This window comes from Phocoena sinus, chromosome 15, assembly GCF_008692025.1.
Source record: "Phocoena sinus isolate mPhoSin1 chromosome 15, mPhoSin1.pri, whole genome shotgun sequence".
NCBI classification, from domain to species: Eukaryota; Metazoa; Chordata; class Mammalia; order Artiodactyla; family Phocoenidae; genus Phocoena; species Phocoena sinus.
Window position 1 is genome coordinate 62,404,510 of NC_045777.1, and position 24,994 is coordinate 62,429,503.

At 47.4% G+C, this 24,994-nt stretch overlaps 1 protein-coding gene across 2 annotated transcripts in view; it reads left to right on the top strand.

Moving 5' to 3' along the window:
• Positions 1–24,994, top strand: part of BMERB1 (bMERB domain containing 1) — a 135,035-nt gene that overhangs the window by 95,688 nt on the left and 14,353 nt on the right. Inside the window, exons 3-6 of one of the 2 annotated variants that reach the window (XM_032604991.1) lie at positions 11,573–11,646; positions 17,342–17,456; positions 18,720–18,802; positions 21,278–22,496. In XM_032604991.1, the coding sequence (XP_032460882.1) occupies positions 11,573–11,646; positions 17,342–17,456; positions 18,720–18,802; positions 21,278–21,390 (385 nt within the window). In that variant the 3' untranslated portion in view covers positions 21,391–22,496. Of the gene's footprint in view, positions 1–11,572; positions 11,647–17,341; positions 17,457–18,719; positions 18,803–21,277; positions 22,497–24,994 lie in introns of those variants that run through there. The other variant, XM_032604990.1, reaches the window with a different exon arrangement.

Genomic DNA, 24,994 nt, shown 5'->3' on the forward strand with positions numbered 1-24,994 from the left:
ATTTTCCTCCTACCCTGCACAGAGCAGGCCCCCTGGGCCAACGACGGTTTTAGGTGATAAGGCTGAAATCCAGAGTCTGGCCTCCCTTTTCTTGTAGGATTGAAGAGAAAACGCAGGACACGCGGGTAGATCTGAATTTCAGATCAATGACATATTGTTTTTTAGGATAGGCATGTTCCAAAGATCACATGTGGCATTTTTTTTTTTTTTTTTTTTGCGGTACGCGGGCCTCTCACTGTTGTGGCCTCTCCCATTGCGGAGCACAGGCTCTGGACGCGCAGGCTCAGCGGCCATGGCTCACGGGCTCAGCCGCTCCGTGGCATGTGGGATCTTCCTGGACCGGGGGCACGAACCTGTGTCCCCTGCATCAGCAGGCGGACTCTCAACCACTGAGCCACAAGGGAAGCCCACACGTGGCATTCTTATGCTAAAAATGATTCCATATTTATCTGAAATCTGACTATACTGGGCATCCTCTGTTTTTGTTTGTTGACTCTGGGAACCCTTCGTGTCTTACCACATCCATTCTGTGTTGGTTGTATTTTCTCCTGAGGTCCTCTTGAGAAAACACTGCAGCCTGGCCAGCAATAACTTTGTTTATTTATTTATTTGGTTGCACTGGGTCTTAGTTGCAGCAGGCAGGCTCCTTAGTTGTGGCATGCATGTGGGATCTAGTTCCTTGATCAGGATCGAACCCGGGCCCCTGCATTGGAAGTGTGGAGTCTTAACCCCTGCACCACCAGGGAATTCCCTGTCCAGCAATAACTTTTAAATGGTTGCAGAGTTCTTCCTTGTGTTGTTGGAAAGTAATATACGTAACTGATGCCCTATTGTTGGACACTCATGGTGTTTCCTTTTCTCTTCTCTCTTCTCCTCTCTTTTCTCTTTCCTCCCCCTCCTCTCCTCCCCCTCCTTCCCCTCCCCCTCCTCATCCTCCTCCTTTTCCTTTTTCCCTCTCCCTTCATCTCTCTATCTTACCTGTTTGGAGTTTAATCTTTGTGCACATCTTAATTCTTTGTGGACCACTCAGCCGAGAGCCTCAGGGCTAGAATTAAGGAAACCCAGGACCAGAACCCTTCACAGCTTGCTGAGCCATCCAAGGGGATGACTTAAACCTGTCTCAGTCTAAGCACTCTTCTTGGCAAGAGATTGGGGGACTAAAAGTAGAAAATACATGAGATCACAAAAATTAGTATGTCCTTAGTGAAGGGAAGGATGTGAAGGACAAATGCCCTAGCAGAAACTGCCAGATCACATTAGCAGGTGCTGCAGGAAATCTGTAGGCTGACCTCATACTCACTGCCACAGCTTAATCCCCCACTGGTGCCCAGAGGAGAAAGCAGCTGGGCCCTCGTCAAAGCGTCAGGTGGTTTGAGAGCCCCGTGGCCCACCCCGTGGCCAGGAACCTTAGCCAGCTTGATTCCTGATGTCTCTCAGAAGTGAAAATTGAGGCAGGAAGCCCACACATAGTAGGGCTGTCAATAATCATCTAGGTTGTCTAGATGATTGATTTATTGGACAACTCAGCAAATCAGTGACTCAATGATCAATATTCCCTTCTCTGGGCATTTACTTCTTCATCCGTATAAGGTGAGAGCTCTTCCAGCTCCAGAACTCGGTTAGTCTCTGATTACTTTCCAAGTTTTTTCCCAAAGATTAGGGTTCAGGATGAAATTTTTCTATAAAGGGCCAGCTAGTGAAAATTTTAGACTTTGGGCCATATGGTGTCCGTCGTCATTACTCAACTCAGCCATTGTAGGGTGAAATCAGCCACAGACGGTAGGTAAATGAACGGGCACAGCTGTGTTCCAATAAAACATTTTTTATAGACACTGAACTTTGAATTTCATATAATTTTCATGTGTCCAGTAATGTTCTTCTCTTGATTTTTATCCAGCCATTTAAAAATGTGAAAACCATTCTTACCTCATGGATTTCAACAAAGCAGGCAGGGAGTCAGGTTTGGCCCATGGGCCATAGTTTGTTGACCCCACTGGAGATTCAAGAGCAAACACAACTTCCAGGAAGTCCCTTGAGCACCTTAAATAGAAAGTTCAGAGTGAGGATGCCCTTTCTCCTTGCTGTGTACATACTGGTCACCATGTCTGCCAGACTGGCTTTCATAGCCACATAGCCCTGCCATGCTCTCACTCTAGAACCTAAGATGGCTCCCATGTCAAGTCCTTTATAACCAAGACCTGTACGTCACCAGTATTTCAGTGGACTCTTCCCTGTCACATAACACTGATATCACACTCCTTTCTACAGTCAGTGTTTGAGCTGCTCCCTCTGCCTGAGTGCCTGGGAGCCTTCTCTGTGACCCTCCAGGCTGTGCCCCTCCCATAAGTGGCGCTGAGAAACCTTCCCCCAAACTACTCTGGTCTCTATCTTCCCTGAACTTCAACCACCACATGAGATGGGACTTTGATATTCCTGTTGCAGGAAGGGGGACCCGTTCCAGGGCTCGAGAGTGGGCTCTTGTCTAACACTAGGAAGCGAATTGTCCCAGGAGACACGCGGGCTGACAAAGCAAGAGACTTTATTGGAAAGGGGTGCCCGAGTGGAGAGCAGCAGGTTAAGGGAACCCAGGAGAACTGCTCTGCCACGTGGCTCGCAGCCTCGGGTTTTATGGTTATGGGGTTAGTTTCCGGTTGTCTCTGGCTGGTCATCTTGCTTGGCCCATAGTTGGTCTGACTCAGGGTCCTTCCTGGTGACACCGTCTCTCTAAGCCAGATGGATTCCAGCGCAAAGGACTCTGGGAGGTTGGTCGTCTCCTCCCTCTTTTGGCCCCTCCTGAATTCTCCCGGTAGATTGGGTGGCAGCACCATGTTCCTTATTGGGACCAGTCCTGCTGTGAGAAAACTCAGGCAAGCAAGGCCTGGCCAAGGCCGGTTGGTTTCGGTCAAGAGTTCTCTAACATTCCCACCTGAGAGGTCAGACTGCCTGGGTTCAAGTTCCTATTACTTACTCTGTGGCCTTGAGCAAGTTCCTAACACCATCCACGGGATGATAATGATAATACTCGCCTGATAGGGTTGCTGTGAGAGTTTATTGAGATGATTTTTATAAAATGCTTAGCCCAGAATCTGGTGCCCGTAGTATGAAAACATTAATAAATGCCAGCTACAACTATACTTCTGTGTTGTTTGACGTTTTTACAGGGAGGCTGTCTTTATATGTGTATAATTTTTAAAAGACCAAAAGTACTCTTTTAGGTCTAAAACAAAAAGCAAAAAATATTGTTGGTAATTTTTTCAGGGAAACTTGTCATTGACATGCAGCATACACACAGAAAAGGGCACAGCCCCCCAGAGTTCAGCTTGATGAGTTTCTCAGTATTAGTAATTTTTCTGAATCCAAACAGAGATGATCTAGAAAAACCTGGGGAAGAGAAGAGTAATCCATGCTTGAGGGAGGTGACATTCTTTTAGGAACAGTGTCCCCTCCCAGATGAGGGTCTGATTACAATCAAGGGAGAAGCCAGTTAACATGCAGACCATAAATGTGCCACGGGGAGAAAACAGGCCTTCTGTGACGTGTCATAAAGGTGTCCCTTTCATGGATGTGTCACCTGAGCCCGTGTGGCAGGTATCTCTCTGGTCGCTTGATGCTGAGAGATGACTGAGCCCAGGGTCTCCCTGGAGATGTCTCAACACTTACTCTCCCCCAGGGACAGCGTTTAAGCTCATTAATCCAAGAATGCCAAACAAACGCACACACTCATCATCTCAGTGCCATTAGGTTGGAGGAAATTGAAGTAGCATAGAAAGTGAGATTGATTCTTTGATGCACGAATGTTGGCTAAGAGTTTTCAGGAGTGTCTGCCAGCTGGCAGCCTAGCCGCTCACCTCCTTACCCAGGGCTGAAGGATGGACAGAAGTAGCCTTTCCTTTGCACCTACTATGTATGTGCTAAGCATAGGGCTGCCTGCTCTACACAGATAAGGTTGTTTCATTCTCATACAACCCCGAGACAAAGGTATGATTCCTTTTCAACAGTGAGAGCACTGAGACCAATGAAAGCAGTGAAAGGACTCACCCAAGTTGTACAGCCAGTCAGCGGCGGAACTGATACCTGCACTCAGGTCTGGCAGGGTCTAAAGCAAGTTATCACCTCTAAATGCTAGCAGAACAGGGCTCCCAGTATCCTTGAAACCCCTCATCCTATATCTGAGGAAACAGAGGTGTGGGGAGAGAAATGATTTGTCGAGTCATTATGGTTTAGTTAGGGGTTTTTTTGGCTGCTCTGAGTGGCTTGTGGCATCTTGGTTCCCCTACCAGGGATCGAACCCACACCCCCTGCATCGGAAGCACGGAGTCTTAACCACTGTACCACCAGGGAAGTCCCGTCATTATGGCTTAATAAGAAATATATTTGGTATTTGACCCCATTCTTGGCACAGAGCTCCTGAAACTTTTGTAATTTTCTGAGTGATTGTGGCGCTAGGAGCATTTTTTGTTCTACTATTTGCTCCTTGACACAAGAGCTTCTAAGACCCCGGGAATTTCCAGAGTGATGAGTGCCTTTTCGTGTGCAAATGAGATGCCTGGAGTCCCTAGGTGGCTTTAGGATGGGGACTGGTCCCCTGAAAGACCAAGACATGATTAGAAGCTTGGAACTTTCAGCTCCACCTCTGCATTCTCTGGGGAGGGGGAGGGGCTGGAGATTGAGTTAATAATTGATCATGCCTACGTGATGAGCCCTCATAAACATCTCTTAAGTATGATGTTCGGAGAGCTTCTGGGTTGGTGAACACATGGAGGTGATGGGAGGGTGGCCCACCTGGGGAGGGCCTGGAAACTCCACACCCTTCCCCATACCTCGCCCTGTGTATCTTTCTTCTAGCTGTTCATCTGTACCTTTAAAATATCCTTTATAATAAGCTACTAAATGTAAGTAAATGTTATTCTGAGTTTTATGAGCAGTTCTGGCAAATTATTGAACCTGGTAGAGGGGGTCACGGAACCACCAATTCATAGCCAGTTGGCATCTGCATCAGGGGCAGTCTTATGAGACTGAGCCCTTAACCTGTCGGGTCTATGCTACCTCCAGGCAGTGAGTATCAGAATGGAGTTAAATGGCAGGACACCCAGTTGGTGTCCACCAAGAATTGGAGAATTGCCTGGTTTGAGAAAACCCACGCATTTGGTGTCACAAGTGAAGAGTGTATAGGAAAAACAGAATTTTCCCTTTAGTCATAGAGGAGGTTTATGGTGAGACTGAGGTCCAGGCTGCACATCCCAGACCAGCATTCCACCTCTAAGACCAGATGTTATTTCTTCTCACCCATCCCAAGAAGTCCACCGCATCCACAACTTACAGAAGAAGCCGAATAAATATTATCTTAAAAAAGCCAACCCTTTCCTCCGTCAGTCTGCTTCTGCCTTCACATCTTGGTCTCTGCTGGGTTTCCATTAGGCTCCACACCATGTCATTTTCAAAGAAATCTTGTAAAGCAGCAGCGCTGTTATTCTGACAGAGCCTATTCACCTCTCCCCGCCCAAAGCTGGTAAAATGACCAATTTTCTCCATCGTCCCAGCATGAAAGGTTAAGATGCATAATGACACAGACTGACTGTCTTTTCCTTCCTTCATCAGACAGTTTCTCAGAGATGACATCGCTTTCTCTAGAACCAGCTGGCAGGAGCAGTTTGATTTCCAGGGTTCAGCACTATTCATGCAGAGAACTGGACTAATGGGGCTTATTGGAAGTTCCAGCCAAGCTTCAAAAGTGCTTTGCATGAACGGTTTAAATGTTTTTTGAATTATATTATTTAATGGCATTGGACAATCATCATGATGTAATGCTCACAGTGAGCAAGGCATACGAATGTTTATTTTGATCCTGTTTTTATTAAAAATGCACATATTGGGACTTCCCTGGTGGTCCACTTGTTAAGACTCCATGCTTCCACTGCAGGGGGCATGGGTTCAATCCCTAATCGGGGAACTAGGATCCTGCCTAACATGCGGCACTGCCAAAAAAAAAAAGGCTATCGATAAAAATGTATGATTCCAATATTTTTCAAGAGGCACATATCCACATACATGTATCAGTGAAGCTGTCTTCAGCTGCATGTAACAGAACATCTGACTGATAGTGTCTTGGACTTTTTTTTTTGGCCGCACCTCGTGACCTGCAGGATCTCAGTTCCCCCACCAGGCCGTGGCAGTGAAAGCCTGGAATGCTAACCACTAGGCCACCAGGAAACTCCCAATAGTATCTTCAATTAATTAGGTATCAGTGGGGTAGCTCAAGGATGTCATCAAAAGTCTGGCTCTTTCCTCGCTTCCCTATGCCATCCTCACCACAGTGGCTATAGCAGCTTCAGGAGTATGAGGGGATAGCACCCAAGACTCAAATCATCTTCCCCAGAACTGCCCGCCCCCCCCCCCCCCCGCACAAGAAGACTTCCTCTTACCTCTCGTTGCCCCAAAGTGGGTCTCATGTCTACCTCTAGCTGCCAGGAAGCCTGGGAAAGTAGATGTCTGGCAGAGGCAAATGACTGGTGCTATGGGAAATGTGTCCCTCCCCTCCCCCCAACAAATTTGTTTGTTGAAGCCCTAATCTCCAATCTGGTGGTCTTTAGAGGTGAAGCCTTTGGGAGGTGATTAAGGTCATGAGGGTGGAGCTTTCATGAATGGGATTAGTGCCCTTATAAAAGAGACCCCAGAGAGAGGATCTCTTTCTTCAACATGTGAGGGTATAGGAAGAAAGCTGTCTGCAAATCAGGAAGAGTCCTCACCAGGAACAGGACCAGCTGGCAGCTTGATCTTGGACTTCCCAGTCCTTCAGAACTGTGAGAAATCAATGTTTGTTGTTTAAGCCACCCAGTCCATGGTATTTTTGTTATAGTAGCCTGAACAGACTAAGACAACTGGCTTCTGTTGTTACCGACCTGGGTCCTTGGACTCCTGTAATCAATAGAAATTGATAAGAGGCCAGATGAGGAATTCAGGTGGGGCTTTATTGGGACTCGTGCAGCATGAGGGAAAGAAAACGAGAAACAGGTGCCCGTGCTTGCTCTCCAAGGGCTGGCAAGCTGGTTCTTTAAATAGAGTGAGGGTGGGGGCAGGTTGGTGGGTTGGGCTGGAGGGGTGGCTTAGGTGAGCTGCCCACCCCCTTGGTGGCGCAGTGTGCAGGGATCATGCACAGTGCCCTACTTTTGCTCTCCACAAAAGAGAAATGGCAGTTGGAGAAATGGAAGGAATGGAGAAATGGCAGTTGGTTTGTGGCCTTTTTGTATCTTATTGTTCATAATTGCCTCGACTGCTACTGCACAGGCATGCTTGTGTGTGCAGTTAGTTTTAGTCCCTTCTAGCTTCTTTGTATCTGTTGCTTGTGGAGACGTGTGTCCAGGTGCAAGCATTGCAGCAAAGGGTCCAGGTCCCAGGTCCCAGCCTGTCTCGCTGAAAGGAGCTGGAGACATTGCCTCCTAAATAGATCAGGGCTATGGGAGGAAGGGGCAGAACGAAGGTCAGTTCAATGTCAGCCTCAACTCCTGCAGCCACTTGGAGAGGAGAGACCATGGTGAAGTGGTCAAGAGCGCCCGCGAGCTTGGGCCGAATCCCAGTGGCCACATACCAGGATGGCACTTTGGTCACATCGCTTAACTTCCATTTCCTTGTCCGTAAAAATGGAGATAAAAGCAACACCTCTCTCAGGGCTGCCATGAGGACTTAGGTGAGTTTATGCACAGAAAGCAAATGCTCAATAAACATTGACTTTTTGTTTCCCTTAATGGTGGAGCCCGTCCCTCCCTCTTCCAACCTGATTTTTGTTTAGGTAAATTCCCTGATAGACAGATTGGGTGGAGGTTGGGGGAAGCAAGCTCCTTTCCTGGGGATGTTCAGGGAACCACCAGGCTTTGGTTTTGCCAACTGGGGTTTGTAAGTTGAAGACCAGAGGTGAATTGCTTGGGATCTGTCCACTGAAACAAACCTAAAAAAGCACAACGTGAGAGTTGTGAGTTAAGATTTATTGGAGGCAAAATGAAGACTATAGCCCGGGAGACAGCGTTTCAGATAGCCCTTAGAAACAGCTCCAAAGAGGTAGGGGGGAAGGTCAGTATATATGTGATTTTGGTGAAGGGGGAGTACATGCAGTCAAGCATATATTTTTTGCAGAAGGTTTCTGCTAGTCTCGTGAAAGTTACTGCTAGTCACGAGGAGCAGACGTCACCATGAAGGATTTTAGTGCTTTTCTAGATGCGAGGAGATGCAAGATTGGGCTCATAAAATCATCTCCTGAAAATATCCAACTATCTGAAGACCTGTTCTGCCAGTTTTTCCCAGAGCACAGAGTGCTTCATTTCTGACCTCTACCCTGAACTCCTTTCAGGGGGTGTCGAAGGTCAGCAGCTGCAGTGGCTCATAATTTAATCCTTGTAGAGGTAGATGGCAAGTGCCAATCTGTAGGTGACAGGTCCGAGGACCACGAGGTGTGTGGAAGAGGAGAGAGAGAAAGAGAAGAGATGGAAAGCTGGCGACAAGAGAAGAATCTGAGGAAAACAACAGTGCTATCTACTAGGAATCTTCATGGGGTTCTGACGCATGCCTGTCTGTGAGAGCGTCACAAGAATTTCACCTTGCTCGTTAATGTGGGGTGAATGTGGATGTGCTTGGGAGGACTCAAAACATGCTAAGTGCAGTTTCGAGATGGACAAAGGGTGAAGGCCCCCCAGGGCAAGCCCGCCACACCTGGGTTACATGTAGGAAGAAGACTGGCGTGAAATTCCACCCAAGCACTCGGAGTGGAACAGTGGCCTCTGGTGCATGTGGATCAAGGTTATGTGTAATCTTAGGTTCCTTCTTCGTACTTGTTTGTATTTTCCAAAATTTCTACAATGATCAGGAATCTGTTCTGCAATCAGATAAGAATTTTATTTAAAAATTTTATTTAAAAAATTTTATAAGGAATATAATTTTTAAAAGTTGTTTTAAGGTTGAACGTTATCTCTGTTTGTCAAATACCCTGCTTATCCAGCATCATTTTCTCTTTCTTCTCCCCCTGCCTCTTTCTAACGGCTAATAATAGCAACAGATACGATTTACTGAGCATTGTACTGTGTATGTCCCAGACACGTGCTCAGTGCCTGACTTGCATAATAATCCTAGAAAGCTGTACTATTATAATTCCTATTTCAAAGATGAGGAAAGTTAGACTCAGAGAAGAATTTCTGGCACATGGCCCTTTGAACTAGAGATGTTTGGTGCCAATACTCTTGCTTCTAACATTACCTGTCGCTCTTTTGTTCTTTCATCGTCTTTCCTTCTCTCATCTTTCAAAAAGTATCTCTCAGGTACCTGTGTCAATTCTGTGGTTATAACCCAAGATTCTCAACTTCATCATGATTGGCATTTTGAACCAGGTAATTCTCTACTGAGGCGGGCTGCCCTGTGCATTGTAGGATGCTTTGGAACATCCCTGGACTCTACCCACTAGATGCCAGTAGCAATCCCCCCACATACCCAGCAGTAACAACAAATATGTCTCTAGATGTTGCCAAATGCCCCCAGGGGCCAAAATCATCCTCCTTAAGAACCACTGATGGAGCCTCATCTCCACGCTAGATGTGGAAAAGGATTCTGGAGCACCTCCAGTTGAAGGCTCACAGATAGGAACCCAGGGGGACAGCATGTACCCTTCTGGCAAAGCCCCCAAGCTCATTTGTGGCAGCTGCCACCTGCTAGGACATTCCAGGGCAACGTTTGACAAGCGCTTGGAGTGCCTGCCCCTGGCAACAAGAGCAGGAGATGCAGGCTGAAACAAGACATTACTGCCACTTGTCCTGAAAGCTGGGATGCTGGGGGTCACACGGGCAGGGCAGGGGGCCCCACGCTGGTCTGTGGATGGCACTTCTGAATGGAGATCAGGTTCTTGGCGAAGACGTCAAGGAAGGAGGCAGAAGGATCAGTGGATTCAGACAAATGGATTTCTGGTCCTGGTCCTGCCCCTACTTGCTGTGCAGACTCAGTTGAGCCTTTTGAGAATATTCCTGCTTTCCTCCATCTCTTCCTGGGACAGAAGGTTGATGTGTCCAAAGTGGTCCACTCCATCCCCTCACCTGCTTCACTCTTCTTCAGAGCATCTGACGTTCTGTTGTATTTGTGTTCACCCTCTGTCTCTCCTGATTAAATTTCAGCTCATGAGGGCAGGGGAGCTGTGCATCCCTGGAGCCTGTGTCATTGGTGAACGTAGTAAGTGGTCATTAAAGACATGCAGAATGAAGGCACACACATACCCCATGGGGAAGCTATTTGGAAATACGTCTTAATGGCCATAGACATGTCATACCCTTTGTACTCAGTGGTTTTACTTCTGAAAATCAGTAGCCCCCACCCCAAATAATCCAACACGAAAGAAAAGCCTTTTCTTTCCTGGAAAGGTGAATCCATGTTCATCCTAAAGCGGCTAAAATAACACAAACAAACAACTCTAAAAGCCCACCTAAGTAATCAAGATAAAGGCATAGGGAATTCCCTGGGAGTCCAGTAGCACTTGGTACTCTCACTGCCGGGGCCAGGGTTTGATCCCTGGTGAGGGAACTAAGATCCTACAGCCGTGCAGTGTGGCAAAAAATAAAAATAAAAATAAGGGCATAATTAAAACTGCTCTGATAAATCTACTTGGTGAAATTCCAGGCAGCCATTACAAATGTTGTTTACAGTAAGATGAGTTAATATTGCAACACACACACATGAAATACATAATGCAAAATTGTATATGCAACCCAATTGCTGAGATTATAGGGGTGAGCTTCCTTTCATACTGTTGGTGGGAATGTCATGCACGGTCCCTCTGAAGGACAGTTTGGAAATTCCTATTAAAATGTTCATGTCACTTAACCCTCCAGTTGCACTTCTGGGAATTGACTTAGCTAGGAATTCCTTTATTTCTAGGAATCTATCCTAGAAATCTATCTGGAAATAAGTCTAATACCTATGAATGGGGGGAATGGTTAAATAAATCGCTGTATATCAATATATGGAATATTATATAGTCATTAAAATGAGATGTGCATATCCTGACATGGAAGGATGCCCAAGACATATCGTTAACTTAAAAAAAGCAAATTGCAAAATGTTTTTTGTGCATGAATGATGGTGTCATCTTTGGTAGTATAAGCATAAACATTTTTTTCAATCTGGAGGAATAGATAACAAACCACTGACAATGGTTTTCTCTAAAGGATAGAGGGAGATTTTCTGTCTATGCGGTGAATTTCTGTAATGTTTAAAAGCTTTTCACATAGCTGAAAAAGGAAAACACTGAACCCACAGCATGAAGTCTCTCACGTATGCCAACAAAAAGCCAGGCATGGGAAGACTGGAAGGAACTCTATCAAGGTGTTATTAACTGTGATTGATCATTTCTAAGTCATTGGATAAAGGGCAGTTTGTTTTGTTGTTTTTTTTTTACTTTTGGTGTAAAACTTCTAAAGAGCATGTGTGGGCTTTACAGAGGACAGAACTCCCCCATTAGCCCTCTTTGTTGAAACCAGGGTGGTGCTCAGGGTGTACAATGTTCTGTTGATGTAACCTGCTGTTGTGCACTGTCCTCTTTCCCCAGGATGGATGACATCCAGCTCTGCAATGACATCATGGACTTGAAGCAGGAGCTGCAGAACTTGGTCGCCATCCCAGGTAACCATGGGGGACCCCACCTCGTGAACCAGCTGCTCAGATCCCCCGTCTGGAAGGCCCTAATGCAGCCTCATTCTTGCAATGCAGTGCTTGCTCCCTGATCATGTGGTTCAGACTCTGCATCGGGCAGACCCGGGTTCAAGTCCTAATTCTGACCACCTCCTTGACCTTGGGCAAGTCACATTATCTCTCTGAGACTCAACTTCTCTTCCTCTGAAAATGGGGTAGGAATAGTAATAGTACCTAACTCGTTGGGTATAAATCTTACTGCAATAAATGAAACAACACAAGCCACGTGCTTAGCTTGATAGTTGGTCCAAAGAGTCCAGTAGATATTAGCAATGATTACTCTTATTATCCTGTTTGGGAACAGGTAGAGTATGGTGGTTACGAGCTCTGACTTTGGAGTCAAACCTAGATCTGTCACTTATTAATGATGTGACCTTGGGCAAGTTACTTCACTATAACTGGGTTTCTTTGTCTGTAAACTGGGACAATCATGCTATCTACCTCAAAGGATTGTTGTGAGACTGACCGAGGGGTGACACACGTAAAGTACTTAACACAGTTCCCATCTTATAGTGAGTGTGTAATAAATAAGTGCCATTATTATTATTACTATTATTATTATCATTAACCGAACACATTTCTACTCAGTGGTCAGGACTCAGAGCTTTCACTGCCATGGCCCCAGGTTCAATCCCTGGTCAGGGAACTAAGATCCTGCAAGCCCTGCCATGTGGCCAGAAAAAAATAGAATGAGGAGGGGGAGAAATAGCCAAGTCCAGACACTACCCACTAGAAACTTCCATTTGATTAGCATGGGGCCCTGGCATTGGTCATGTTTACAAGCTTCTCACATGGCTTTGATGGGCAGTCAGGGCTGAGAGCCACTGGGTCAAGTCTCTCATTTTATACTCCTCCGAGGGATCGTTTAGTTGAAAGATACAAAAACCCATTGAAACGGGCAGTTACTGAAGGACTGCGAGACTCCTGGAGCCTGCAGGCATTATCGTATTCGTTTGCTAGGGCTGCCCTGACAAGTTCCCACAAACTTAGTGTCTTAAGACAACAGAACTTTATTCTTTGAGAGAAGCCAGAAGTCCGAAATCAAAGTGTCAGCAGGACCATGCTCCCTCCAAAGACTGGAATAGAGAATCCCTCTTTGCCTCTTCCAGCTTCTGGTGGTTCCCATCAGTCCTTGTTCCTTGTCTTGTAGCTGCCTTATTCCAGTCTCTGCCTCTGTCTTTGCGTGGCCTTCCTCTCTTTGTGTTTCTCTGTGTGTCATCTCCTCTTCTTATAAGGACACCAGTCATTGGATTAAGGGCTGGCCCAATGAGTATGACCTCATCTTAACTGATTGCATCCACAAAGACCCTATTCCCAAATAGCGTATTTCCAAATGAAATTAAGAGTGGCAAGGACGTACTATTTACTCTCAAACAGGCAGGAAGCTCAGCCCAACTCACAAGGGTCGAGAACCAAAAACAGGAAGGCTGTGGAATGTTCTTTCGCCCTTGCTCTCTCTTTCTCTTCTCTCTTTCTCTCTCTGTCTCTTTCTCTCTTACTCTCCATTTTGGAGCATGTTCTATTTTCTCCCTCTATAGCACATGAGCCAAGCAAGGCCACTTTGTTATCAAACCCAGCTTGGGTCTGCTTGCCCGCAGGCTGTAAAGCCAATGTACTGACACCGGGTCGTGGTGAAGGAAGGTGCAGTGTTTATAGTAGAGCTAAACAAGGAGCCCAGGACAGCTAGTGCTCAAAACGCCCAAACTCCTCCATGGGTTTCAGCAAAGCATTTTTAAAGGCCAGGTGAGGGAGGGGCATCCCAGGGTATGTGATCAGCTTGTGCACAGTTCTCCGACTGGTGGATGATGAGGCAACAGGGCGGTGTCACACGGGTGTGTGTGGGGGGGTGTTAACATTGTGAATCCTCAGGCTCCAGGAGGCCTGGGGGCTATGTGCTCATCAAGTAGCTAACATCTTCCATTTGGTGGGGGTTTTAGCATCTGTAAAACAACTCAGGAAGTGTGCATCAGATACTGTTATCTAGGGACTTCAGAGAAGAGGATGTGGGGGAGGGGTCTGTCCCAGGAAGGCCCCACAGGGTGTAGCTCGGTTACAGCCTCATCTCCCTTCCATGATTTTCCCACACAAGAGCCCAACTCTCGGGCCTCTGTGTTCCAATTTTCAACTTCCCAGGGGACAATGATGGGCCCAACATAGACTGACGTCTCCCTCTTGAGAGGAAGGATTCCCAGAGCCCACTGTTGGCTCAGCAGGACACTTGGGTGCCACTGAGACAAAGGAGACACGAGTGTGTGGCCACCAGGCCAGCCAAGGCCTCCTCAGGCCACAGGGGCTCCACGGGGGGCCGGGGCAGCCTCTAGAGCATGGGTAGGAAATGGGTGGGAAATGGCTGGGGGTGAGGGTCTTTGGCTGACACAGTGCCTGGGCTGCATGACTGACCAGGACTGGGACTAGGGTAGCTCAGCTGGAACATGAAAAATTCAATAATCATATTTTCATGCAATATTTAAAATACCAAAATTCATGCAAAAATATATACCAAAAGTTTAAATAAAGATGAGATCGGGGGCTTCCCTGGTGGCGCAGTGGTTGAGAGTCCGCCTGCCGATGCAGGGGACACGGGTTCGTGCCCCGGTCCGGGAAGATCCTACATGTCGTGGAGCGGCTGCGCCCGTGAGCCATGGCCGCTGAGCCTGCGCGTCCGGAGCCTGTGCTCTGCAATGGGAGAGGCCACAACAGTGAGAGGCCCGCATACCGCAAAAAAAAAAAAAAAGATGAGATCGGTACTGACACTCAATGGGCGGAAGCCAGGAACGCTAGCCCTGCATGGAGGGGACAGTCCCCCTGAAGAACAAGTTCTACCTGAAATGCCATCAACTGTCCTGCTGGGAAACATACACGGTCATAGGGCCACTTAGCAACAGAGCCCAGGTCTTCAACGGCAGCTCCATTGATTCTGCCGGAAAACTGCATCTTCCCAATCACTTCTGTGCAGAAATTCAGATATTAAAGTTCCCTTTCCTCTCCTGCCTTTCCTGCTCACCTCTCCCCACCTTCTCCTCTGACTCCTTGTTAAGAGCCTTTCTGTGCATTCCTTGGGCCAGTGCCAGGTTTCTAGATGGGTTTAGCTGAGTTTAGGGGGAAAAAAAATGATGCTCCTGGCAATTTATCAATAAAAATATTGAGTAAAGAGAACACTGAATGGCCAAGAAAATCATGTTTCTCCAGCCAGGGTCAGAAAATAATTTACCAGACTGTGATGAGATAGAACACCTGGAGCCCTCCCCGCCTTCAGGGCTTCTCAAGAACAAGCCAGGATGCCTCACCTCACCTCCACTGCCACCACGGTCCCCTTAGGGCTGGGGATGCTTAGACCTGGCTGTAGAGGCCATGATACCCTCCCCTTGGACATAAAAATAGTGTCTCCCTCATAGGGTTGTTGGAAAGAATTAATAGTGGTTCTCAAGCAGGGGTGAGTTGGGCCTCCCTGGAGACATGGGCCATGTCTGGAGACAGGCTTGGTTGTCACAACTAAGAGAGGGGGCTGCTACCAGCATCTAGTGGGTAGAGGCCAGGGATGACGCTCAACATCCTACAGTGCACGGGACAGCCCCCATGACAGAGAATGATCCAGTCTCAAATATCAATAGCACCAAGGCTGAGAAACCAGATTAAATAAAAATCTAAAGCTCACGGTAATACAAATACAATGATAATTGCTACAATTTATTAAGCACTTACATTTTGCACACTTATGCGACTTGCTTTCCCTTCATTAAATAAGTGTTTATTTCTTTTGTACCTCGTTTGGTAAATATTTAACCTAGAGGGCACTTAGTCATTAAAACAACAGTGACTATGTAAAATAATAGCCTGTAATAGTAGCAGCTGACTGTTCATGAACTCTTACTATCCACCAGACTGTGAGCCTAGGGTTTTACTTGATTTCTCTCTCTTAAAACTTGCAACAACTTTATGATTATCTGTGTTGAGAAACTGGATGCTCAGAGAGGTTGAGGAATGTGCCCAGAGTCACACAGCTAGGAAGGGGAGGAGCTGGAGCATTAAGCCACGACTGTCTGATTCTATGGCAAGGGCTCACAGTTGTGATAGGGTCTACAGGCCAGGGAAACCAGTTAGGAAGTCATGGCATGGTCCAGGGAGAGCTGATGGTGGCCTGGGCTAAGGAGATGTGCTGGAGGAGATAGATGAGAAGCAAGTTGGAGGGTCACATCGGCAAGCACGTGAAGATGCTAGGAATCAGGTGTGTGATGCCAGCAGGGGATAAAGTTGGCAAGTAGGTGGGTGATGATGGCCAAAAAAAGTGTGTCCCGAGATAGATGGGTGGTGCCTGGAAGCAGGTGAGTGATGCTTGCAGGCAGGTACGTGATACCTGCAGGTAAGTGGGTGATGCCTACAGCTAGGTGGGTGGGGCCTGCAGGTAGGTAGTTGGGGCTTAAGGTAGGTAGGTAGTACCTGGAGACAGGTGGGTGGTACCTGGAGGCAGGTGAGAGATGCTGGCAGAAAGGGTATATTACACGGAAAAGCAGGTGAACAGCATTGGCTGGTGGCATGGAGACTTAGGTCAGTAACTGGTTTGTAAGCTAGCACAGACCCCTTTGAGTAGGTGGCTTCTCCCGTGAGTTGCTGGGAGGGGCTGCATGAGCAGAGGGCTGCAGCTGAGTATCTGGGGAGGCTGGGGGATGCCTGAACTGGCAAGAGATAGAAAACGGGGATGAATAACTTGGGCAGGGAGGTTTGTGAGTTCCTGGGGGCCCTGCCAGTTGCTATGTGACTCTGGCTTAGATCTGGAGCCTGGCGGAGGACAGGGGAATATTGAGGGCTGTCGCTGGTAACTTGGAGAGGACGGTGACATCACTCCCCGAATCCAAGGGCGCTGTGGTTAACTCGCCTGCAGAGGGCAGGGAGGCTCTGTGGTACTGACGAGTGACTTGCAGAATCAGACTTCGGGACCCACCTCGAGAGGAATGATGCTACCATCGTCAACGCAGCGATGAGCAGGAACCCAGGGGCTGCTAGCAATTCCACTCCACTTCCTCACTCCGCTTCTGATTAATGAAAGAAACCGATTTTCTCTCTAATCCAAATATTATATTCTCCTTGCCTCTGGTTCTGCCCCCAGGTCTAGAGGAGATGGTCAGTGCCAGTTCCAGCAGGCAGATGGACAAGCTGCCCCATGATTTTTATCTTCTGAAAAAGTTTCTGCCCTCCTAGTTTTCTCAGTCCTCGTGTCCAGCCCTCGTTCTGTTTCCTCTATGGCGCTCTAGCCCTTGGTATTTGGAACAGGATGGGAAAGCATGGGTGCTTTCCTTCTGACAGATTGGTTGAGCCTTGCTATAGAGTAATTCCCTCCTGCCCCTGGCCTTCTGCACGACCCCCTTGCAGCATCATCATCATTTACCGAGCATACACCACGGGCCAGCTCTATGCAAAGTCATTTACTAACATCACCACAGTCTCGCATTCAAGCCTCACTGTGTATTTTACAGAGGAGGAAACAGAAACTTGAAGAGGTCAAGTTGCTTCTCCAAGTTCATCCAGCAAGTTAAATGGTAGAGCCAGGATTCCAACCCTGACCCCTCGGACTCAACTGCTTTCAACAGCTACACTCAAACTGTCTTTGCTAATGTTGTATTCTTCCCAGAAAAAGAAAAAACCAAGTTGCAGAATCAGAGAGAGGACGAGCTAATCCAGAAGATCCACAAACTGGTGCAGAAGAGAGACTTCCTGGTGGACGATGCAGAGGTTGAGCGGCTAAGGTAAGTGGGCGGCATGTCCCCCGAGCAGAGGGCTGGGGCTGTTAGAACACAACTCAGTTGCCTTCCAAAACCCATCACCTGCTCCCAGGACTCACAGCTTTGCAACAGGCATGGCCTGGGCAAACACTCCCCAAACACTGGATCCAGATGAATCCTGGCCTTCTGGCCTGAGGACCCACTTCACATTCAAGAGAAACTCAAATCCAGCTCCAAAATGTTTTGCAAAGGCCTGTGGATCTTAAGTGAATGTTATTTGAGGAGGTAACCAGGGAGGAATTACATCACATAACACACGGCAGAGCTTCCTGCACATTCTTTTCACTGAACTTTCTCCCAGCTCATCAAGGCAACTTTTCCAGAAACTTCCATTGGTTTCTACAGAAACTCTGCCCCCAGTACTGACTTGCTTCCTTGCCTGCCCACTTCCCAGCTTTGTTCTTTCCCTTCCCCTCTCCTAGATGGCTCTGATGCCCCTTCCTAGCCTTCAGGGTCTCCTGTTTGCAGATGCACCTGCCACCTGGATCTGGACAACCATGGGCCCTGGAGCCATGGCGCACCTGAAGGCTCCCCAGGGAGCCAGGGCACGGGAAAGATGTGAATATTGATTCTTGAATGTTTCTGTGCTGGAGCAAGGCCTTTGGAGTTGTCCACAGGGTAGAGGCTCAGAGGGCCTTTTCCAAACCAGAGGGCAACTTCCTTTTAATTCTCTGTGTCCTCCTGAGTCCTCTGAGGCCCCTAGGATGCACCTTGCCCAACTCAACCAGGCTTGGATTGTTGACTTTGCTCCTGGTGACCCTTGGAAGAGCTGAGGTGACTTGCCCTCTGAGACCTGCCACGTACCTTGTCTAGGGTAACATAAAAGTGCAGGGTCAGGAGAGGGGCTGCCCAGCTCACTAAACCTCCATCAGGGAGGCTGGGTCCTGTAACATACCTGCCTCTCCCCTGGGGTCTCACACTAGTGGGAGTAGCCATTTACTCCATCATTGATATGTGTCTCCGCTTCAGAGTAGATTCATCAAACAAAACACACACACACTATACACACATAACATATGCACACCACCCACACACAACACACATGTACCACCCACACATAACACACATCAACATACATGCACCACCACACATAACACACAGCAATACACATGCACCATCCACAAAGTCTGATACATGATCCCACACTCTTGCCTCATTTCATCAGTTCCTTGATGCTCTCTTAGCTTACTGTACTTTCTTCTTGTCTTTACACATCTTTCTACACAGGGAGCAAGAAGAAGACAAGGAAATGGCCGATTTTCTGAGAATCAAGTTAAAACCTCTAGACAAAGTAACCAAATCTCCAGCCAGTGAGTGCATATGTTATTCCTTTTCCTCCCCCCATCCAAGAGAAAAGGAAATTTAAAAGAGATCTTGAAGCCGAGAGGGGGGCACAACAAAATGATTTCTACAGATCAAACTTGAGCCCAGGATGGCAGCAGGCAGGGCCAGCTTCATGGGTGAGAAACCCGTGCAGTTTCCCAGGGCCTAGAAGGGCACTATGCTTGCTTTAGTGCCCTGCTATTGCTGTCTTGGAATTCTTAAGAATTTTCGAACAGGGGGCCCTGCATTTTCATTTTGCGCTGGGTTCTGCAAACTATGCAGCTAATTCTGGCAGCAGCTGTCACTCTCTGATCATATGGTGTGGTGCACTTCATTGAAGGAGTTGGGTGGCCACTGAGGTAAGAAGGTGAGGACTGAGGGCCATGGAGCTCTGGCCTCTGTTGGAGCTGGAGTTGCTGGAGGAATGGAGCCAGAAGTTTACTTCTCAGAATATTAGCCTCACAAGATACTCAGAGCGAAAAGGGTTCTGTGTGAAATAAGTTTGGGAGATGCTGTGTATTTGACCCTCTCTTTGTAGGCTTCCAATGTCCATTAGCATATTAAAGTGATAATGGGTCCTGCTGTCTAGGAACTACCTTCTCTTTGTTGGCCCAATGAGACCACACTTTGAGCTATAAGAAATGGATGCCCAATTCAAACTGGCCCTAGCAAAAAAGAGGATGTGCTGGAGAAAGAGCAATGGGAACCAGGGGTTCAGGGACTGGACACTGTTAGAACCCTTGCTTTCCTTCTGTTTATCATCTTGGCACCTCTTTGCATGTTAGCTTCATTTTCTCCTACTACACGGGCCTTCTCCCTGGGGCCAGAACTCTAGAACCATAACTTAGTAGCAGCAAGGCAACACCAGTGATTCTCTCCTGCTATCTAAATATATAAGATTCTGATTGGCCTTTCTTGGATCGTGTTCCCACTTCCTAGGCCCATCACTCTCACCAGGAGGCTCAGAAGTTGTGATTGGCTAGATCTGTGTCACATGCCCACTCCTGTAGCCACAGAGACATGAGCTGTTATCAGAAGAAAAGGGACAGAAAATCTTGCTAGGAAAACACGACCCAAAAGCTGCCACTATCAACTGAAGCAGCAAACCCAGTTTTCCCTGACCATCCATTAACATCCCACGAAAACACTGTAGTACAGTGTGAAGGAATACAGAAAGAGAAGGGCCCTGGTCCCTTCTGCAGGCCCCTAAAATCATAAGCCACATGGTCCCTGTCTCAATCCAGCATCTTCAATGGACTGTCCCTTCCATGAAAGGTAAACTAGAAAAACTCCACCAAACACTGTGGAGAAGGAGCAAGGAAACCTGCCTTCTATGTAAGATTATGGATAGAAAAAAGAATTCTGGCAAGAAATCAAAACACCAAGGCTGTACCACATGCAAGAGGCCCAGTGTGGGGTCCAAATATACACCACCCATCTGGTGCTGGAATCCCAAGTTGAAACATTAAAATTAATCCAAAACCAGTGAAGTCTCTGGGACCCCAGCAAAGCAAATGCAAAATTGCTCAGTAGAGTCCCTTCAGCTCTCATAATACACAGCCCACACATTAAAAACAACCCCCATGAAGATGATCTCTCAATAAAAATTTTAAAACCAATAAAGAATTGAACCACCATGAGAGGAGTCAGTAGATGCAACAAAGAGGATGTCTGTCCTCCCATGAGCCAGAACTAACAGACTATCTAAAGTATATTTAAAATGATTAAAGAGGTATGAGAAGGAATAATACCCAAAATGAAATAGCAAGATGCTATGAAAAAAGAATAGGTAGATTAGCAATTAGCCTTCTAAAAAAAAATATTGTCACTGAAGTGAAAACTCAGTGGGTTAAGCACAGAGACATAGCTGAAGGGAGGATTCATATAACTGGAAGACAGAGCTGAGGAACTTACCCAGAATGCAGCACCAAGAGACAAAGAGATAGGAAATATGAAAAAGAAGTTATGAAACATGGAGGTTAGAATAATAAGGTCCAACTTACATTTAATAGACATTCCAAAAGGAGAGAGAACAGAGAACGACAGGTGAGGGTATCTGAAGAGATAATGTGTATTTTCCAGAATTGAAAGATACGAGCCCTCGGATTAAAGTGACTTAAACAAAATTTGTGTCATCCACTCACCAAATACTTCTTGAATTTCAGACTCTGTGCTGGGGTTGGCAGATACAATGGTGAGGAGAACAGAATAGGAGAAGGGCTAAAAGCTATAGTTGTAAGCCAAGGACTGAAAGCCAGTGGGCCTACAGGGAGGTGGGAACAGTCACCAGGACCATATAAAATGCATGCCAGCTCTCCACACCACCTGATCTGTGACATTGAAGCAAGGCCTGGCAAGGGTTGGGATGGAACTGGGGCTGCAGATGATCAGGGCTCTCCTCACCTCACCTCTCTCTCTCTCCTGTTTCCCCTCTCTGCCTCTGCTCTCCTACCTTGCTGCAGGCTCCCGAGCAGAAAAGAAAGCAGAGCCCCCACCTAGCAAGCCCACGGTAGCCAAGACGGGGCTGGCGCTCATCAAGGATTGCTGCGGGGCCACCCAGTGCAATATCATGTAGCCCCCACATGGGGTGCCCCCGGGGCCACGGGGAACCCCCTCCCACCCTCTTGTCTTCATAGCCCCCATTTCACCGGGGCCCAAGAGCTCTCCAAGGCGGAAGGGATTGAAGGCAAGCCCATGACTGCCACCAGGGGCCGTGGGTGCGGCGGGCGGGCCCGGCCGCCCTGTACAGAGTGTAGCAATAGGGAGTCCCTCACCGTCGCATGGCCCTCCCCAGAGCATGCCGAACCCAGGAGTCTGTCTCACTGTTTATCCAACCACCAGGAAAGGTCCTCCCTCGAAAAAGTATATCTCCACTTCTATCTAGCTGTATCTAACCCACCGTGGGAATGAACTGGGAGGGGGCATGATCCCCAGGTGTGTATAGTCGTGACTTTTCAACAGTCTAGCACCATGTTGGATACATCCCCCATCCACGCTCCTAGTTCTGCTGTCAGGCTGCCCCAAACGGCTCCACCCCCGATCTGTCCTCTCCCAGGGGCTGTGCCCTGGAGGGCTCCACACAGCCCATGTGTCTAGAGACACAGAGGGCCCATCTGTAAAGACTGAGCTTGTGTGTGGTGTTGTGGTCACGTCTCCCGCTTCCTCCCCTCCTGTGTCTGGGCACGGCTTGTATCAGGAGTGTGTCCGTTCGATCTTGGCTCTTCCTTCCCTTGCAACGTCTGTCCCAGGTGTGTGGAGCAGAGTGGGGATGGGGCCCCAGCTGGAGCACACCTAGTACTTGGGAGAGGTAGCAGAGAGCTGGGAGCTCCAACACGAGGCAAGGGCAGATGAGAAGGGACCCAGAGCAGATGCTGACCCAGGCACTCTCCACCCACGGGGGCCACCGGATGGACGGAGTGCCAGCAGGACGCCACTCACCAGCCTAACACACAGACCTCCGCAAACAACAATGGCAGGCAGGAGAGGCGGCCTGACCCAACCGTGTCCCATCATTCGGTGGTGTATTTTAACCAGCCTAACAATTCCACCTGTGTAACTTGATGTACATTTGCTACAGCCAGCCCGGCACAGCCCATGTGACCTCTCTGTACGTGTGTGTGTGTGTCGTGACCGGCCTAAGTAGTTAGCATAACTCAAGATTTGCTGATGTGCAATCATCCATCAGAGAAAATAAAAATGGAAACCACGTACACAGCATTTTTAAAGTTTTTACTTTTTTCTTGACTATAGAAGTAACCCGTGTACATAGTTAATCATTTAAAAAGTACAGAAAGTATAGAGAAGTGTTTTTGTTTTTTTAACTCCCATCATTCCTCCAGCCACTCTGACATTTTGGCATATTTCCTCTCTGTCTTTTTGTATGATTTTTTTTTCATGATTGGCATCCTATTGTACCATTCTATAACAGTTTTCTTTTTCCATTTATCATAGTATCACTATCATTCTGCCACATCATTAAAAGCTCTTTATAAACATTAAACACTCTTCATTATATTTACAATGGCTGCCTAGTAATCCATCTTGTGGATATACCGTAATTTATCTAACCAGTCCCTCAGTGTTGGACAATTAAGCTGTTTCTAGTTTTTCGGTATTATAAGTTATGTCAGGATAAACATCTGGGGGGACAAAGCTTCATCTGAATTTCTGATTTTTCCTTAAGACAAACTCCTAGAACTAAGGTTCTAATTTAAATGGGTCACATTTTAAAAAAGTATTTGTAAATCAAAAGTTAACCTGAAGGTCTCTCTAGTCACAGCAGCTGAGTTGACACAAAATACCTCTGAGTTTGATGGCCCCTCCTGGTGGGCAGTGCACCATCAGCCCCTCCCGCTCTGTCACTGATGTGCTTCTGCTTCAGTCCAAGCTTCGGCCCACACAACACTTCCTGCCATTAGGAAGCTGAAGAGGCTCCCTCAGGCCACTGCCAGGGCCACCATCTGGCCTCAGAGGGCACCGCCCTAGACCAAGCATGAAGCGGGGCTGCATGAGCTTCCTAGGGCTTCCATAACATATTCCCTCAACCAGCGTACTTTAAACAACAGAAATTGATCCTCTCACAGTTCTGGAGGCTAGAAGTCAGTGTCCTCAGGGAAGTGTTCCCCCTGAAGGCTCTAGGGAAGAATGCTTCCTTGCCTCTTCCAGCTCCTGGCGGCCCCTGGCAATCTGTTATTGCACCAATCTCTACCTCCATCTTCACGTGGTCTCCTCTGTCTGTGTCTCTGGTCCTCTCTTTTTATAAGGACACCAGTCATTGGATTTAGGGCCCACCCTAAATCTGGGATGACAGATCTTGATTCTTACCGTAACAACTTCTGCAAAGACCCTATTTGCAAATAAGGTCACATTCTGAGATGGCAAGTAGACATGAATTTGGGGGAAGGAATGGTGCTGAAAACTCGGCCTCTAGGCACTGGTGCTGAATCAAATCTCGGAGAGAGAGTTTTAGGTAAAGTAGAAAAGAATAGCTTTATTGCTTTGCCAGGCAAAGGGGGTTGCAGTGGGCTCCTGCCCTCAAAAACTGTGTCACAGCCCAGGAGAATTTGGTAAGGAGTTTTATAGCAATGGTTTAGGGTAGGGTTGCTGATAAAATTAGGGTGTGTGCAGGGCCTGCACTCCTTTAATTTGGTCTCAGGTAATCTCTTGATGAGCTTCTCTGGTTCCTTTAATCTGGCCTCAGGTGGTCTTCTCTGGAATAAAGAATGACAACATCTTCCATTTATTGGGGGTTTTAGTTCTGTAAAGAGCTCAAAGATATTTTTATGTGTATCCCTTGAGGCAGAACCAGGACCCTTCCCCAAGGCTGCACTATTGTTTCTTCACTGCTCCTACCCTGTCTCTGCGTCCCCTCCCTTCCCTGATTAGCAACTGTTCAAATCTGCCCTTTGGAACTCAGGGAAGGTCATGGAGGCTGGGGTTTATTCCCTACAAACAAGAAACAGGAGACAGAAAGGCTTCCATGCCCAGGAGCCCCATGGGGTCCTGCTCGGTTTCAGGGTGACACTATTTAACCTGACTATGCAGATTCTTCCCACTCTTGCAATAAAAACTCAGGCTGCAAAGGGCCCGCCACACTCCCTTCCTGGTGGAAAACGTGTGTCTGGAAGGCCTGACCTCAGACCAATTAGACAGCAGTCACTCACTGCTCCAACAAGCTAAAAACAATCAAAACCCTCATAAAAATCCTGCCTCTAGTACACCCACTGAGCTCTGGAGAACATCGTAACTTATGGCCCTACCATTCCTATCGATTTTTTTAAAGCCAATAAACCACCATTTATTGAGGTTTTCACAGAAGAGCAGAAGAAAGTAATTATTCAAGGTGCTCCCAGATCACCAGGGCTGCCTGCAAAGCTGGGAAACCTTGCAGGCCTCGGGGTCCCACACCCCCAGACTTACTCCTTTTGGATGTTGGTTGGGAGGGGACATGATGATAACTGGAGAAACATTTATTGAAAGCCTATCGCTGTGCACTGAACATGTACGCACATTTTCTTTTCTGTTCTTCACATCAACCCCACAAGGCAGATCCTATTACTGATACCCGAAAACTGGGTTTGCCTCTTGGTGGGTGTTGAGCCAATAGACACAACCAAGCCAAAGATCAGGAGAAGGAAGGATTTATTATTACTTGCAGCAAGTAAGGGGAATATCAGGGT